The 17,058-nt window shown below is 32.1% G+C and overlaps 1 protein-coding gene across 6 annotated transcripts in view; it reads right to left on the bottom strand.

Moving 5' to 3' along the window:
* Positions 1 to 6,005: 6,005 nt before the first annotated feature.
* LOC117171319 (rho GDP-dissociation inhibitor 2) overlaps positions 6,006 to 17,058 on the bottom strand; it is a 33,003-nt gene continuing 21,950 nt past the window's right edge. For all 6 annotated transcript variants that reach the window (XM_033358520.1, XM_033358524.1, XM_033358518.1 and 3 more), the window contains one exon: positions 6,006 to 6,414. In XM_033358520.1, coding sequence (XP_033214411.1) covers positions 6,218 to 6,414 — 197 coding nt within the window. In that variant the 3' untranslated portion in view covers positions 6,006 to 6,217. The remainder of the gene's footprint in view (positions 6,415 to 17,058) is intronic.

The following is a 17,058-nucleotide window of genomic DNA, read 5'->3' as shown; positions in this document are numbered from 1 at the left end:
TTCCACTTATATTCAAGCCATATGCCCATTCGTTTATTTCAATTTTCTCACTCATACTATTTCTTATGCCTACTAATTGGCCCTCCTTCGCCCTACCTTTCTTTTTTATTCTTACCGCCTCCATTTTCTTCCACATGTAGTCTCTGTCCAGTCCTTCGATGAAGTCTTTTTCTTTGCCTGCCTCTATCCATGTCTCCAAAATTGTTATTATGTCGAATTTTTCCAAAAAATCTCGAACACCTTTCATCTTCCTTCCTCCTGCAATGTTCCACCTAACTCATCTAATGTCTCCTTCGTCTTCCTCGAAAAAACCAAGTTTCTATCTTGTTCTTTTCTTCATTCCACACAAATTCAGTATTTTCTATTCTCCATCGCATGTAGCTTGTACTAGCTTCTAGCCCCCTATCCCTGGCCTCTCTGATCTGACTTTCGATCCAATCCTAAATCTGCTTTTCCCTTTCTGTAAAATCATCTTCGACCTTGATCCTGGTTCCCCTCAATTTATGCTTATTAGTCATAAGGTTCCTCTTGTTGTCCCACGTCTTAAGTTTTATTAAAGTTCCTCCTGCAATGCCCTTCATTTTCTGTATCAGCATTCTTACTCCTGTGATATCTTCAATGATGCTGTTGATCTCCTTGTCCAGGAGTTTTCCTCGAGACCTGAAGTTTTTCTTTGCTATTGTCCTCAATATTTTTTCTTTCATCACTTCCCATTGAATACTCGACAGCACTCTCCGCTTTCCTTGTTAGTCTTTCTGAAACATCTGCCAATTCCCTCCATCCCAGTTCTACGATTTGGATTTCTTGTTCCGCCTGTATTAGTTCCAGATCCACTCTTCTCTTTTCCTCCAAATTCTTAAGTCTCTTCTTTAAGTCCTCCTGTTTCGGTTTGATCTTTTTTTCCCATCACCTCCGTCGGTTGACCCATATTTTCTGGTACTTGCACTAACTTTTCACTTGTATGCTTTTCCGAATTCCCGTCACTCCCCTTTTCCCCGTTTTTTTTGTTGGCGCTCTGTTTTCTTTCCGCTACTGGTGAGCGAACTAACACCTCTCTTTTTCTGAAAGGGTCCTGCTCGTTTGGATTTTCCCCTGTCGTTGGTTCTGGCCGCTTTTGCTTTTCTAGGAACTCCTCCATCATCTTTGCACTTTTCTTGTTCCCCATCTTAATTGCAAAGTCTTTTTTCGGTCGCCAACTGTCTTCTTTTTATCCCCTAGATGCGCTTCTTTTGCCTCTTTGTCGGGTCCTGCATTTTCATTTTCCTGTTTCCACAGCTCTATATCGCCGTTGTTCTTTTTGGCTGCTATTACTCCTGAGTAACGTTTTGCGGTTCTGTCATATTCGATTCAAACATTTCCCGCGGGACAACGTCGATTTTGTGTTACGCGGACTGCACTCTGCTGTCCCATGCTGGGCCCCCCTGGCACTTGCTGTTTGTCTAAGACAATTCGCTTCCTAACCTCTGCAACACACTGGATGCCCGAATACTTCCGAAGATTTTCCAAGCTTTTCACTGCGTTCCCATTTGAGGTAACACTTACGAGTACACTTTCCCTTACTGCTTACCAGTAATTTCGGTAACTGGTCCTGTCCGATTCCAAATTGCTGTTTTTTTTTTGCATAAATTTCACTCCGGTTGTCCCGACAAGCGCTCTCCGATACCCGCCCAAACCGGAAGTCCCCCCTAATATATACATTATATTAAATCTTTTTATTTATTTATCATTCGTGTCATTGACTTTTTCCAAATGATTCCCTCAAACATTTTAATTACAATTACTACTACTTTTTAAAAATATTTCCTTCAAAACTTAAAATTTTTAAGATTTTAAAGGAACGTAGATTCTCTACTTTGCAACTTAAGTTGTAGTCTTACATATTCTAGTTATTATTATATTTATATTGGATATAAGTAATATATTTTTCATTAATTCTTCTGATCATGTATATGTTTTAAATATTTTTGTCATCGAGGTATTAAATATTAATTTTTTCATTAGCTACATTAATAATTTCAACAATAAATAATTTTCTTTAACTTTAACAAATAATAAAATCAATAATATGAGCAAAATAGATCACAAACATATAAAGTTCGAACTGCTTTCAAAATGTATGACAAAATTAATTTTTATTCATATTAAACTACATATTTTCATAACTTTCTTTTTTGAAAAAATAAGTAATAGTCACTCTTATTTTGTCATATATTCTGTTTTGTTTATTTACAAATAGCATCAAGTTTTGAATTATTTTTGCTTTTTCTCAATGCAATTCAATGAAAAAGACAGATCAACTTTTTGTGGTGCCATCTGTTGGCTTAGTTTGACCGACATTTCCCCTCCGGATCGTCAGAAAACTACTACTGCATACACATACACGCTCGAGGCAGGGGGCTGCAAAAAACTGACAGCGGCAATAGAAAGGGCACCCTCGAAAACCCCTGACATAATATTTTGAAGAAAATATATCGTACCGTCAGCAATAGAGAATGCGTTGTATAAATCTGAACATCTCAGCGTTAATGGGTTAAAACGCTAAAATAAAAAATTTCAAATTACCAGATTTTGGTGAAAAATAAAGATATCCTGATAAATCCAGGTAGGTTCGAAAGGGGAAGGTTAGTATTTCAAATTCCATATTAGCTTTGTGGTAGACATTTTTCTTGTATAGTTACATAATCTCAAAAAAAGCTAAAAACGCGTTTTTTGCCCTTTTAGGTTAGGATATCTTGAAAACCTGACGTACAGGAGCAATTTCGTTGTCAAATTTTGTCGGCCTGTGTTATCGGTTACATACGTGATATTCTAAATAAATTTTAACACGCAGAATAAATGTGTTTTATGAATTAAGATTACAGAAAGGCCAAGAATTAATTCAAAATTATACGAAATTAAAACGAAAAGTGTGCAAATACTGTTTCCTGCAACATTTTTCGGGATAAATTTGTACAACTCTGCATTAATACTCCAATAAATGAATCAATGGCTTTATTCATACAATGTGGAGTATTTTGTAAATATTCATTTCAATTTATTGACTTCATTTCACTGATTTCACTTGACATGACTTGACACAACTTTTGACAAATTGATGTTTTTTGACGATGATATAACCTTAAAAAAACATTTGAATCGCCGCGCGAAAATATTTGAAAAAAATATCCCCACTTTTGACTCTGCAATAGAGCCATCTAACAAGAGGTAGAAACGAGGATCGCCTCTTGAACATTAATCCAGCCTACCAATTCCACCTACTCTTTCTGATATAAGTACGCGGTATCTGTAAAAAATAATTTGATATAACTTTATTGGGTAAATTAAATTTTTTTTTATATTTATATAACTATGGATTTATTTTATTTTATTTCAAGATGCAAAGTCAATCATTTATTCTAGGATATTCTGAAAAAAATTCTGGTTATAGCAAGGAAAATCTTTTGAAAACTTGAAAATTTATATTTAATATTTTTTAATTAACTTAATGATACTTGTACCCGTCTACAACTAACATTTTCCTATTTTTTTCTTCCTGAAACAAATATTTCATTATATTACAAAAATAAAGCCCTAGGATCTCAAATCTTGATCAGAACATAATTTTTATAATGTTATTTTGTTTTAATTTTCGCACTTTTTGCAATAATACAAACAAAAAAAAGTAGCAACTAAAAACTTAGCGCAGTGCGCACTGTTGCTTACCCGTACTTTTTCTACGCGCTCCCCGAATATGTTACAGATTCATTTTTAATTCTAAAAGATCAAAGTAGAAGATTTTGAGATTTCTTACCTTCGTGATTTGAAAGTCGCAACTTTCTGAATTTTTTTATAATTCTTGGTGGAGCGTCAATGCTTCACATTTATAGTCCAATGCACAGCAATCATCACGCTTGCCAACCATTTTAAAGAGATTTTATCGATTCTCCTTAATTATTTATGATATAATGAATGCAACATAGTAATAATTGTAAAAAACGTATATTTGCTGAATTGCACTTTACGGTTAGGATGCACTCACATATGAGTATCAATATGTGCAATTAATTTAATAAAACTGATACACAACAGCGATGGGAACGCTAAAACGATAGTAATAACTGTTAGTGAATACAGATTATAAATGTAATACTAACTACTTGAGTAACTGTAGCATATTCCAGAATCGTGCCGTGCGTCTAATTTCAGCGAGACTGAGTAGTAATTTTGATTGATATCATATATTGATTTTGAAGTATAAAATTGAATTTTTTTATATATGTCGTTTTATGCTTCTTTAGCGAAAATGTCGTAAACAAAATACGATTTTGAACATGTGTGTTACATAGATCGAGATTATGGAATACGCTCCGAACATTCTTCATCTTTTTATCAGCCTTTGGCTACTAAATTATATCCTGATTGCAAATATAAATAGTATTTATAAATTTGTTGCTGGTTATTGAAAGTACAATCATTCGCAAAAGTAGTCAACTATGTCCATCGCTGTGATAGTGACCTTTAATTGACACTTGTGACATGATTTAAGAAAATGTTGTGACACGCACGTATTGCGACATAGCCAAACGTTCTTTCTGTCAATAAATGCAAATAATACGTACGTATGTATTCAACTGTTACATATTCTACTTGTATTAAGAAAATTGATGAATCCTAACATTGTTACGATGGTATAAATTTGTACATATTGCCTTATATGATCTAGATGCACCTGAATGTAAATACGTGATTTTTGGAAGGAACATTATTCTTCTTAACAAAATACTATATCGCACCAACAGCAGTCTAACTGGGGTTTCACTTTTTCGATCTTTCAGCAAGTAATAGTGGTTAAAAATACAGTTACATTTCAATAAAAAGCATTCAATACATCTTCCCAATAAGCAATCTCTTCAATTACATGAGATAGATAATTGGACTCAGCAATTCTAACACTACACATTGTCAAGTGCTGTACTGATCCGCAGTATCCCGCACTGGATAATTATTTGGCATCAATTATTATCCACTTTACTTTGATTATCATAAACACATTGATTTATAGCAGTAGCTTCTATAGGCAAGAGGACAAATTAGAATAGTATTCATGATAACAAAACACAGATAATAATAAATAAATACCAGTGCCTTCACAGTAATACAAGAATCTGAATTTCAGTAGAAAAAGGCGGTTGAGTTTCAGATGTAACAAAAAGGATCACTTGCCAGTTGAAAGTCAACTGATGATGATAACATGACTTTAAGTAACGCGCTTGGTTGAAAGCCAACTGTTTTATGTACGTAAAATGTACTTTATAGGTTAATTTAAGACAGAAAGATCGTTGACTTTCCGTCAACGCATGCATGTGAAATAAAACTTATAGGTTAATTTAAGTCAGCTGATTGTTGAAATTCATAAAATTTAGGCGCCATCATTCAGTTATTAGGTACATGAAATTAATATAAAATTAAAAATTGAAAAATTGTAGGAAATAAATCTATTTTTTAAATGTGAGCATTGAATAAATGATTAATTTATCCCTAACAAATCAAGTTGTTTTATTCTCCAAGTCGATGAGATTAGTAGAAGGCAAAAAGAACTTAATGACACTAAACAAGGCACTTATATCCACTTCAAGTTACCAGGTAAAAAACGTGAATCTTCGATCCTTTTTTATATCTTTCTTTTTATCGCATATGTAGGCTTATTCTATTCATGATCAAAATCCGTTATAGATCTGAGTACATATATCAAAATAAAAAACGTTGACGAAACGACTACCATGAGCTCAGTATTCATCGATACTATCCAGCGCTATCGACGCCATATTGGCTACTCGCAGCTGTTCTCTTGGCTCCTCTTCTAAAATCGCCGAAATCTGTTCAAGTTTTTGCGCATCGTCGCACCGAATTTCGCGCACGCCTTTTGGCCAGCACGAATTGAATTTCAGAGCGCGCGAATGAAAATCATCCTAACCTTAACATACCTGTCAGTTAGTTATCATATTAGTCGTATATCAGATATGAGACACTGGACTTAAGTTCCATTTCTGGTTGAAATTAAGTGACTTAATTAATTTAATGCAAAAATAAAATTCATCTACATCTAAAATTCATCATCTTGTATTACTGTGTTCTGATTCTTAATTGTGGCATTTGTTCACCGATAACTACATTTTTATTTTTAAAAAGAATCATTTGGTCGTTATTCTTGAAAATGAAAATCGAAGTAGCTGGCCTATTATTTCCAGTCTTTTTTAATGTCAAATGTCCACTCCCACTTCAGATGCTCATTTTCATCGTCGTCAGTAAAGAGAGAATGCACGGTGTACGAACCTCTTGCGACAACTCCTGCGGGTGCATCTTCTGCTGGAGTGGTGTAAGACTGGATTTCGGTTTTTGGAGGATAAGATCCTACCATGTGTGTCATCTTATCCACTGTAATACAATTAATACCATTATTATACGCTTGCCGCAGCACGCGAAAACATTACGTTGGCAATTAATAAAATAGGATCATGAAAAAAATTGATTAAATGTATTGGGACATTTAGTTAAACATTTAAAGAACAGTGTTTTAGAGACATTTTCGAGTGGGCTGAAACTGAAGATTAAACCTAATATTTTAAAATGATTATAATAAAAAAATGTTGCTTCCTATCGTCCGTAGAAAAAGGTTTGTTCTACGCTCGCGCTTAGTGTCTACTGTGCACTCAAACAAGCCTCTACATTGTATTTTTTATCCAATAGAAAATCTGAATTCAATTTAAGCTCTATTAGATGACTTTAGAACATCAGGTCCACGCCCTAAGTTATTTAAAAAATGCCCAATACATATTTGGTTTCCTCTTTTTACATCTATTGTCTTAAAAACCTCACACGCCAGAAAAATTTCATAATTGTGGAGTGAAAGAAACTTTTATCTTCAATAGGTACACTAAGATTTATGTATGCCTTCCATCCGGTTTCAAATTAGCTATGTAGATGGCACATAAGAGCGCCTCTGTCGCACTTATGACTATGACTACTATGCATTGACTATTTCGATTTTATAAACAAATAATTGACCGAACACTGAGCATTTGTTTATAACATTAAAAATAATATCAAAAGATCATAAAATTCAAGCGATAATGAGCATCGGTGTAGGTGGAAAAAATTTAAATTTAAATAAAAAAAGAGCCTAACACTGAAAAGTTTCATTTTGGGTATCTACTACCCAGTGTAAAATTTGAAATAGATTTATCTATATCCTGATTTTCAACGGAGCAAAAAAAGTTGATCACATTCGCAATGCTCGAAATTGTGCAAATATACCTAATATATATTTATATATTTGTAATTTATATAATATGCCCAATTGTCAAAAATTTGTAAGATTTCAATATTTTCAGTTTTTCAATGATAAGGTCGGATTTTTATAAATCTCGAGTAACTAAACTAATTTTTAAAAGCTTTGCGAAATATCCTGAGATTTATTTGAGAATGTAAAAACAACAAAAATGTAAGATTAAAACTGATTTGAGTATTTCGAGGTTTATACAAATTAGATTATGTTTATTTTGGTTTCTCGTTGTATGGGGAGTGCGGACGGGGGGGGGGGGTTATATTCAAAAGGTGTGTAATCCGGGGTATAAAACATTTTAGGCTATGCCAAGATTTATTGTGCAGTTGCATCTTAATTATTTGATTATGTTCATCAAAAATAGACGTCGCCGAGGGGACTTTCGCAAACAATCAAATTCTCTTCTTGCACTTGAGCAACGCCATCATACTATTCCAACCAGCATTCTCTGGTTTTTTGAAAAATATAACGATGTGATGTGGACGTTTTTTTGAACTACAAATAGATAATGGCCTGTGGAGTAATTTTAAGAAAAGCTTGTTGGGAATTTTTGAAATTTTCATTTTGTATTTAAAGAAAAGTTCAACTTCATCTTGCAGTAAAATTTTGCAAAAAAAAACAGGTTGAAGCCACCATACAACCCCTTTTCTAGTAGCTTCCATTTCCCATGGAAATGGGGCGCGTAAACTTTGACCTGTGTTATGATACTATACAATATAATCTCGCTCGTAATAATTAATTTTACTTTGTTTAATTCAATTAATAATTAAATTGTGGCGAAATAATTTCATATCGGATAGCCTGTACAACAGAATGTTTTCCCGATGGAATGTTTTTTTTCAAGGGATTTTAGACGACACGCATTTCGCCGATTTATTGAAAAAACAATGTTAAACAACTTACGATTATTTGGAAATGTGAAGCTCGTAACGCACTGTATTGAAAATTTGTCGACTTTATTTTGAAGTGACTGTATTCAGACGAATTGAGACATTTAATTTTTCTTTTTGATCCTGGCAGATCTGGTTATTCTCTTTCGAAATCAGCCTGTTCGAGTTTTGCAATTATATCATTATTTTAATTAATCTATCAGAATCTCCTGAAATATCTATTAGGCTAATTCAGGGTTATCAAATAAAAACGTTCAGATTTCTTTTACACATTTGTATTCAAATTTGCAATTTAAAAAAACTGTAGAACGGACATATTTTTCTAGGAAAGGTTACCACCGTCGTAAAGCTTGTTAAATTACCTTTCAATTCCGTTAATTAAAAACTTTGCTTGGTTTTAATAGTTTAAGATGTTAATTTTGTTTTTCTACTTGGTCATAATCAATATTATTAAAATATTGATTAATTTTGAAGATTGTGAAAAAAAAACGCTCTGTAAGTCCGCTGGGATATGAGCCCAGGTCCTTCAGTTTGCCGGTCTGATGCTCTACCAACTGAGCTACGGAGAGACGAGAACACTTTCCTCACAATCTTCTTTACAAGCAGAATGACAATGTCATTCCTTATACTTGTAAGATTTTTTCTTTCTAAACATGAAATTCATATTTTATTATTGATGCAGGTTTTTTAACCAGGGAAATTAATTAATAGTTTAAGATCTTAAACTATTAATTAATTTCCCTGATCAAAAAACCTACATCAATAAAAAATATTTATTTGGTTTTGCTTCTACGCAATAAAATTTAATTGAAAATGATCTACACGTCTAAGTATGCCAGGAAACACCATCTATATCTCGGTAACCACGCAATATTGTGACTTTTGTTTTTTTAACTACAAGAAATATAAATCAACTGCCATCTAAAAGTGACATTGGCTGGTGTGTCTTGAGGACACGAAGCGACCCGAGGATGCCAGCTTTCTGTATCCATCTCGCAAGTGCCATGGCATATTTTTGGCACGCGGGTATGGCTCTAAGGTTACGAACTAGTGATAGCTTCACATATCCAAAAGCACAGATCACAATTTAAATTACTATAAACGAATATGTTGAGTACGGTCGTTGCAGCTCCCTTTTGAGTTCTTGATACCTCTCATCCTTTTTCTTCTTAACGAATATAGTTCGTTTCTCGAAGTCTTGGAGAACAATGTCAGGGCTCGAGTTAGTAACGGAGACAGCTGGTCGAAAATTGCAGTTCTAGAAAATTGGGCTCTTCTCGTTTTGGACAATTTACTATATTTTCCTAGGAAAGTTCGGCAGGGCAGAGTCGCGGTAAACACCGTTAGAGCGGCAAAGATGGTAATAAAGTACTCTTAGGGTTGCAGTATGTCAGTGCGATATGTCGTTCCCGCGTGGTTGGGGCATTTACATGGTATGTATTCTAGGCCCTGTTGGACCGAATGAACGAAAAGGATATGCTATTGGGTACGGCCACGGAAACGGCTGGTGCCATCTGTTATCTAAAAGTGGCAATTTCTTAGGGATGAATTCCACTTGTTTAGATGCGCTTGAAAATATATGTATACCGAAACTACGAGTTTAATCATCAGATAACGAGAGTGCTTGTAGGAAAACCAATAAAATCTCGAGTTAGGAAAAAAAACTTTTGCTCGAGTTTATTAAACGTTTTGGTCGGAGTTGCGTTTTGAATTTCTCTTGTCAATGGCAGATCTTCTCTCGGATTACAAATATCACATAAAGTATTTCAATACTCTTGTTTTTTGAAAAAGAAATACTATCTGGAAAAAGTATTGTGTTAATTGGGTCTGTAATATTATATTTATACGATTTATTATTTTTGTAAAAATAATGCTAGTTGTGCAATTTTGAGGTTAGAAAGTTTAATTAAGTTTAATTATTTTGGAAAAAAATGTATTTGAAAAAATTTAATTGGTTTAAATAATTGAACATTAATAAATGAATGTTAATAAATATTTCACTAGACTAATAGTAAAAATTTTTCGGAAAAAAAAACGAAATTTCGAAAGAAAAATAATTCAAACAAATTAAATTTATTGACCTAATTGAAAATTAATTAATCAATGTTGAGCATATTCTTAATTTGCTCTATTTCAAACATAGGGATATTCTAGTGTGCAAATTACACAATTCCGGATAAAAATACGGTTGGTATTTTCATGTCCATAGATGATTGGGGCACATTTTGATTTTTAAGTTCATAAAGTTAGAGTAAATGTTTACTGAAACCTTAAAAATACAAAGTATCTATAATAGCAAACTTACAAAATAGCAATACTTATCAAAAGGAAAATTTTAAGCAAACCTACATCTCATTATTTATTTGAATTTTTCATAGTGAGTGTCCCGTATCTCATTTATAGTTTATAAATATTTTTAACATAAAGAAAAATGTTAGGAAATTTATAATTATAAATCTCTCTAATGCTTCTTTATGTATCACAATATAATTGTTATTTAATGAACACCTGCAATTTAACGTCGTATTGTGGAGAACTAACAAACGTTAATCTGATAACGCTGCACTAAATTTAGCTTATTCTCTTAACTTTACTTCTGCACCCTTACCACATGAATTAATACTAAACTTTTTCGCTTGTTAAATGTTTCAGGATGAAAATCGATAGAATAACTTATAGCTTAAAATCCTGTTCTAATTAAAATATAAATCATCAATCCCCTTTGTTGACATTCTACCGGAAATTTTTATGGTTATTTTCATGACCAACAACGAAACTAGAACGGGTTTAGCTGGAATGAAAAGACAATTTGTTCACTAAATCTTTATGCAAGAAAGTTTCCTCTACTATTTAGTTTCGTTTTGCAAAATGTTACATACGTTTTCAAAGCCATCATCTATTTATTTATTACATTTTTAAAAAAATGGATACTTGCTAACTTGTGTAAATGTCAAATTTCTATCCACTGGGAATTCCAAGCTGTGGCCGCAGCGGGCGCTGCCTGTCATATCCGATTAATTTCAAGGTCATATGCGTACCCAATAGTCCGTACCCTTATAGTATCCCTTCCGTATCATGCAACAAAAACTTTTATAAAAAAAAAACAGTAAAATGATACTTTAATTTATCGCAATTCGGATTCTACGTAAAAATTTTCCGCGAGAAGGTCACGGAATAATTGCAATTGTTTTTTCCGCTCTGTACGTGAATTTAGCCCTGATGATCTGAGACGATTCGACAAGGATTGTTTTCCTACATTTCTGTGAAAGTTTCCATACATTTTCTTGTAGGGTAGCTCTTGGCGGAATTTTGAACCTATTATTTCTTTACTTCGGCTTTCAGAAGTGAGGCACTTTTCTCACTACTAATGTTAAAATTCAGGCCAATGGTCTCGACCGCTTGCTTCGCGGCTTTGTAAAAGAACGCTCCTTTGTCAATCATCTCGTGGTTTCTGAACATATTTGAGAGAGGATCTCTGCCATTCGCAACGATGTAAGCTCTATTGAGAACAATTCGGTTATGAAAACACTGGCGATTCAAAAGTCCGTGTCCGCCTTCACGAGCGGAGTTGCATATTCGTGGGACAGACGAATTGATATGCAAGCACTTATCCTATCATAAAAAAGAGGTTGCGATATAATCTCGAAGTCTGAAGCCACATTATCTCTTCACTTATTCGTTGGATTTAAAACTGCCGCCTATTCTTTAGAATCGAGATCAGAATCGAGATCAACGGAATCTAATATGAAGGCAATGCATGCGCACTGAAATGCGATATAGAATCATTTAATTTTCACATATTGTAATTATTCAAACAATTTTCATAAATGGCTATTTTTTAAAGAATACATTTAATTTCTCATGTTGCTTTGTAGATTTACAAGAAATATTAATTATTTAAAACAATTTAAATTAAAAAATTAAGAGTTTTCCTTTTTCTACAAGTAAATTTGTTTACGAAGTTAACTAAGAATGTCTACCCGATGACTCATTTCTATTTTTCTATTCAAATTTACATAAACTATTAATTATTGAAACAATTTTAATTACAAAACTAAAAGTGACCTTTTTTCTAAGAGCCAGTTTGTTTGCGGAGTCCAACTAAGAGTGTCTCTCCGATAACTCTTTTCTATATTGCTTTATAAATTCACAAGAAATGTTAATTATTTGAACAATTTTAATTTAAAAATTAGGAGTTTTCCCTTTTTTATAAAAGTCGATTTTTTACGGACTCAAGTAAGAATGTCTATGCGATAACTAAGAATGTCTATCGGATGAATCTTTTCTATTTTGCTTTGTGAATTTACAAGAAATTTATAAAAACCATTATTTATTTAAATAATTTTAATTTAAAAACTGAGAGTTTAACTTTTTTGATACCAGTCAATTTTTTGACAGAGTTAACTAAGAATGTTTATCGGATGACTCTTTTCTATTTTGCTTTGTAAATTTACAAAATCTATTATTTATTTGAAGAATTTCAATTTAAAAATGAGAGTTTGACCTTTTTTCTACGAGTTACTTTTTTATAAAGTCAAGTAAGAGTTTTTATACAATGACTCTTTTTAAGCTGCTTTTCAAATTTACAAGAACTATTAATTATTTAAACAGTTTTAATTTAAAAATTTAAAGTTTGGCCTTTATGCTACGAGTCAATTTCTTTTCGAAATCAACTTGGAAAGTCCATTCGATGAATCTTTTCTATGTTGCTGTGTAAATTTACAAGAACTATTATTTATTTGAAGAATTTCAATTTAAAAATAAGAGTTTGGCGTTTTTTCTAAGAGTTAACTTTTTTACGAAGTCAAGTAAGAATTTCTATCGGATGACTCTTTTTTTATGTTGCTTTTTAAATGTACGAGAACTATTAATTATTGAAACAATTTCAATTTAAAAATTAATAATTTGTTATTTTTCTAGGAGTAGGCTACATTTCTTAACATATAATTAACTAAGAATATCTTTTCAATGATTTATTGTCTCTGAAGTTTCCAAAATTTACAATTATTAATTATTTTTAAAATATGTATCAACATATTTATAGTTTGGCTATTTTTCAAGTAAGAGGCATAATTTGTTTACGGAATGAACTAAGAATGTCTTTCGATGATCATTTTCCACCATACTTTATAAATTATAATAATAATTATCAATCATTTAAACAATATTCAGAAATATATTGAGAGTAAGGGTATTTTTTAATTAATAAACACAATTTGTTTACGAAGATAACTGAAATTATTTTTACGATGAATCTTTTCTAAGTATTTGTTAAATTTACAAGAATTATTAATTTTTTAAAGAACTTTCATAAAAAAATTCAGAATTTTGCTATTTTTCAACGAAAAGGGTCAGTTTTTTTAAAAAATTAAACTAGAAACGTCTTTCGGATTAATTATAATAATCAAATTTTCATGATTTATTATGTAAACTACTTTCATGAGAAAATTAAAGAGTTTGGGCAATTTTTGAAAAATAGGCTTAATTTGTTTACGGAATCAACAAAGATTGTATTTCCAATCATTTTTTACTATGAAACTTTGCAAATTTACACTAATGATTTACTATTAAAATAAATTCCATAAACAAATTCAGAACTTAACTGTTTTTTCAGTTTTTAACTATTTTAACATTTGAAACAAATTAGTGTTATAAGAAAATGTATGCACTATATATTTAATAAGAATTAAAAAATAAATTAAAACTGTATAATGGTAAAAACTTTCATTTTCACTAATTTCATTAATTATTTTAGTTTAATTAATTCAAGTACAATTTAATTACAATGCGGCTACAAACGAGTTTATTCAAATTACTCGCAGTTGCCTAAACATTTGTCCAGATGAGAGGAAAACTGCAGAAAACCACCTTCCGAGTTTTTCCGTGTTTTCAAAATTCGAGTACACAACTCAGTCGTACCTCGTAGATGGTCACTCATCCAAGTGCTAGGGGCGCTCGAAATGGCTTGACGTTTGGACTCTTGTCCAAAGGTTAGCTATGCGGAGCCGTGTACAAATAAAAGTTATTAAAGCAAAAATAAATATCACGGTATCATATTATACTTCATTTACAAATCAAATGATTGCAAGTAAAGCAGTGGGTCGCGCGCCAAGCGCGCGTATGAACTTCTAGTGCGTATAAATTATCTTACGTGTGGTGACAGCGAGGACCGCAAGTTCGTTTTTCGTCCATTATTGAACCATCGTAAACGAGTATAGTAGAACCGGGACGGCAAGCATGCTAGTCGCAGATACCATATTCAACGCCGACAGATTTAAAGACAAAATGCGTCGAAATAGATGTTTGTATCTGCTTAATCTCAGGGTCCTTGGGGACGCCAATAATCTTTCCTTTATTCAGATGAATTTTGGCACACTTGTCCAATCCAAAGTCCATGCTAATGTTTCCAGTGTACTCCTTGATACACACACACACACACATTTATAAGCCAAACCGAACGTGTCATTCGATTTAGCTGACTTGGTCGGCTGTCTCTGCGCGCCAAAAATATTGCGAACAATAAATTACTTAGTTACATTAAAATAAAAAAGACCTCAAATTATTATATTTATTGTTATGTTCAAATTAATTAATATCTTTTAGAGTTTTTAAAAGAGAATTTTTCGAGAACCTGAATAATTAAATTAAAAAAATTCTTTTCGTACCTTACAATTTCAGTGAAATTTCAAACATTCTTTTATTTTCAACCTAAATTAAAAATTTATATAAAATTTAAATATATTTAAGAAGTAAATAAAATGTAAGTAAATTCAAACTTTAACTAAAATTTACATTTAAGTGAAATTCAGTTAACCCTCCGTCACACAGATAGGTAGTTTACGTCCCAGTCAAATTTTCCCGCTAAAGTATTTCCGAAACCCAGGATGGTGGGGTTTGACCCCCCTCCATAAAAAAAGTTTTTGGTAGTGGCAACTTAACTCCAAAGGGGCGCTTTAATTGATCACTGCGTTTCTAAGGAAGAAAGATTTCTAATGAAGCTTGTGCATTAAGCGACCCACCTTTGTGACCTCGTAAGTATTTCGCGAAAATTTGGATGAATCCTGTATATCTACGAAGTTAGAAAGAAGAGAAAGGTGAACGATATGCCCATCTAAGAATGATAAAAAAAGTCTTATTCTTGCGCGGTCTGTGAAAAGTCGGTGTGTGAAGAACATCACACGAACTCCTGTAAAGATTGAGCTGCTTGAATTATTTTCTCATATAATTTTTTAAAACTTTTTAACCAAGTTTCTTATAAAACTTATATAATTATATAATAAATAAATGTTTCTTTTTGAAAAAAGTGGATTTTTCATTAATTTATTATAAGCATGAATTACAAAAAATTTACCACATTTTCAAGTGTGCAAATAAATATAATGTTTGCAACTGGAACACATAGGACTATATTTTTCTGACAGATCATGATTTGATCTTTCAAACCCTTAAATACAGTTTTTTAATACTTATTTACCGCAAAGTTATGAATTTGTTACCGAAAGTTGCATTTTATCAAGTTTCTGTGCATATTCAGATCATTATTTTGAAAAAAGTTACATATTTAATTCTAAAAATAATTAGAGCATGTAGTAGAAGATCCGCGGAGTACACATGCATTTTTCAGATTTTTTATAAGCTTTTAAGTGCCTTCAGAGTGAACGCAAAACAATCTATTTGAGAATAATAGGGAGAAAATAACTTACGTACATGTGCATTTCTGGGTTCGACGATTCACAGTTTGTGGTTAAACGATTTTTTTTTCCTCCCGCACGGGAAGAAAAGTTGTTTTAAAGAGAGGAAATTCATACGTCAGAGGATAAGAATGATTTCGAACTACGAGAACCTAACCTCGATGTTTCTGAGTATTCCTGCGATCCACTCTTACAGGCAAAATAAAGTTAGACTTTTTCATACAAATATTGTCAAAAATGTCGTGCGCACCATGGGACAAGGCGATTTCACTCTTCTTTCCTAGACGTTCAATATACCATTCCACCCACAATGGGCCGTGTAGAAAAACTGCCACTAAACAGAGGTGTTATACATTTTGTCGACTTTTTTGGAATTACTTTTTTTCTGGCTTTCAGAATAACCCCAAAAAATTTAATTATTACACATCTTCTAAAGATTTTATTAAGAGTTCACAACATTTTGAGATTTCACGAATTCTTGTACACCATATTTCAAAAGTACTAAATCCTATACAGTAAGGACTAATTCATATTTGAACGTATCCTATATGGAACAATTGTTGTATGGTCAATACGAGATAGTACGATTTGAAATTCAAGTATTCAGACTTCGATTAACGATATTCCAAATATTCAAGAATATTGCCGTTTCAAATTTTACCAAAATTACTTTTGATCTTGTTTATTTAATCCTCCTACTCTTCAATTCGAAAAAAATGTGTGTAAAGAATAAAATCGATAAACTAAAATCTACAAATTTAACAGAACTGGTTTTTAAATGAATTTTTTCTGTTAATGTGTTACCATTTGTAATCATATTATGCAAACTAAAAAAAACTTTAATCTGATATCAAAGTTACAGGAATATTTGAAAAATTAAGTATTTCCAAGTTTTACACAAACTTATAAATTGACTTAAAAATCATTTGTATCTGCAAATGTATAAATCCGAATTAGTAATTAACAATAAAAATGATACAAATCCAATTTTTCAAGACAAACCATACATACTAAAGGTTTTTCTACAATAGGATGCTCTAAGCTAAGAATTTTGACTCGATGTTGGCCGTGCGTTGACGCGTTTGTTTAGGACGAACGCGTTGTTGTTACCAGGCCGAAAAATTTATTCCATTTCATTCGAAATATTTTTAAAAAA

Source organism: Belonocnema kinseyi, chromosome 4, assembly GCF_010883055.1.
Source record: "Belonocnema kinseyi isolate 2016_QV_RU_SX_M_011 chromosome 4, B_treatae_v1, whole genome shotgun sequence".
Taxonomy (NCBI): domain Eukaryota; kingdom Metazoa; phylum Arthropoda; class Insecta; order Hymenoptera; family Cynipidae; genus Belonocnema; species Belonocnema kinseyi.
The sequence above is the reverse complement of the archived record's forward strand: the minus strand, read 5'-3'. Positions and strand labels throughout refer to the sequence as shown.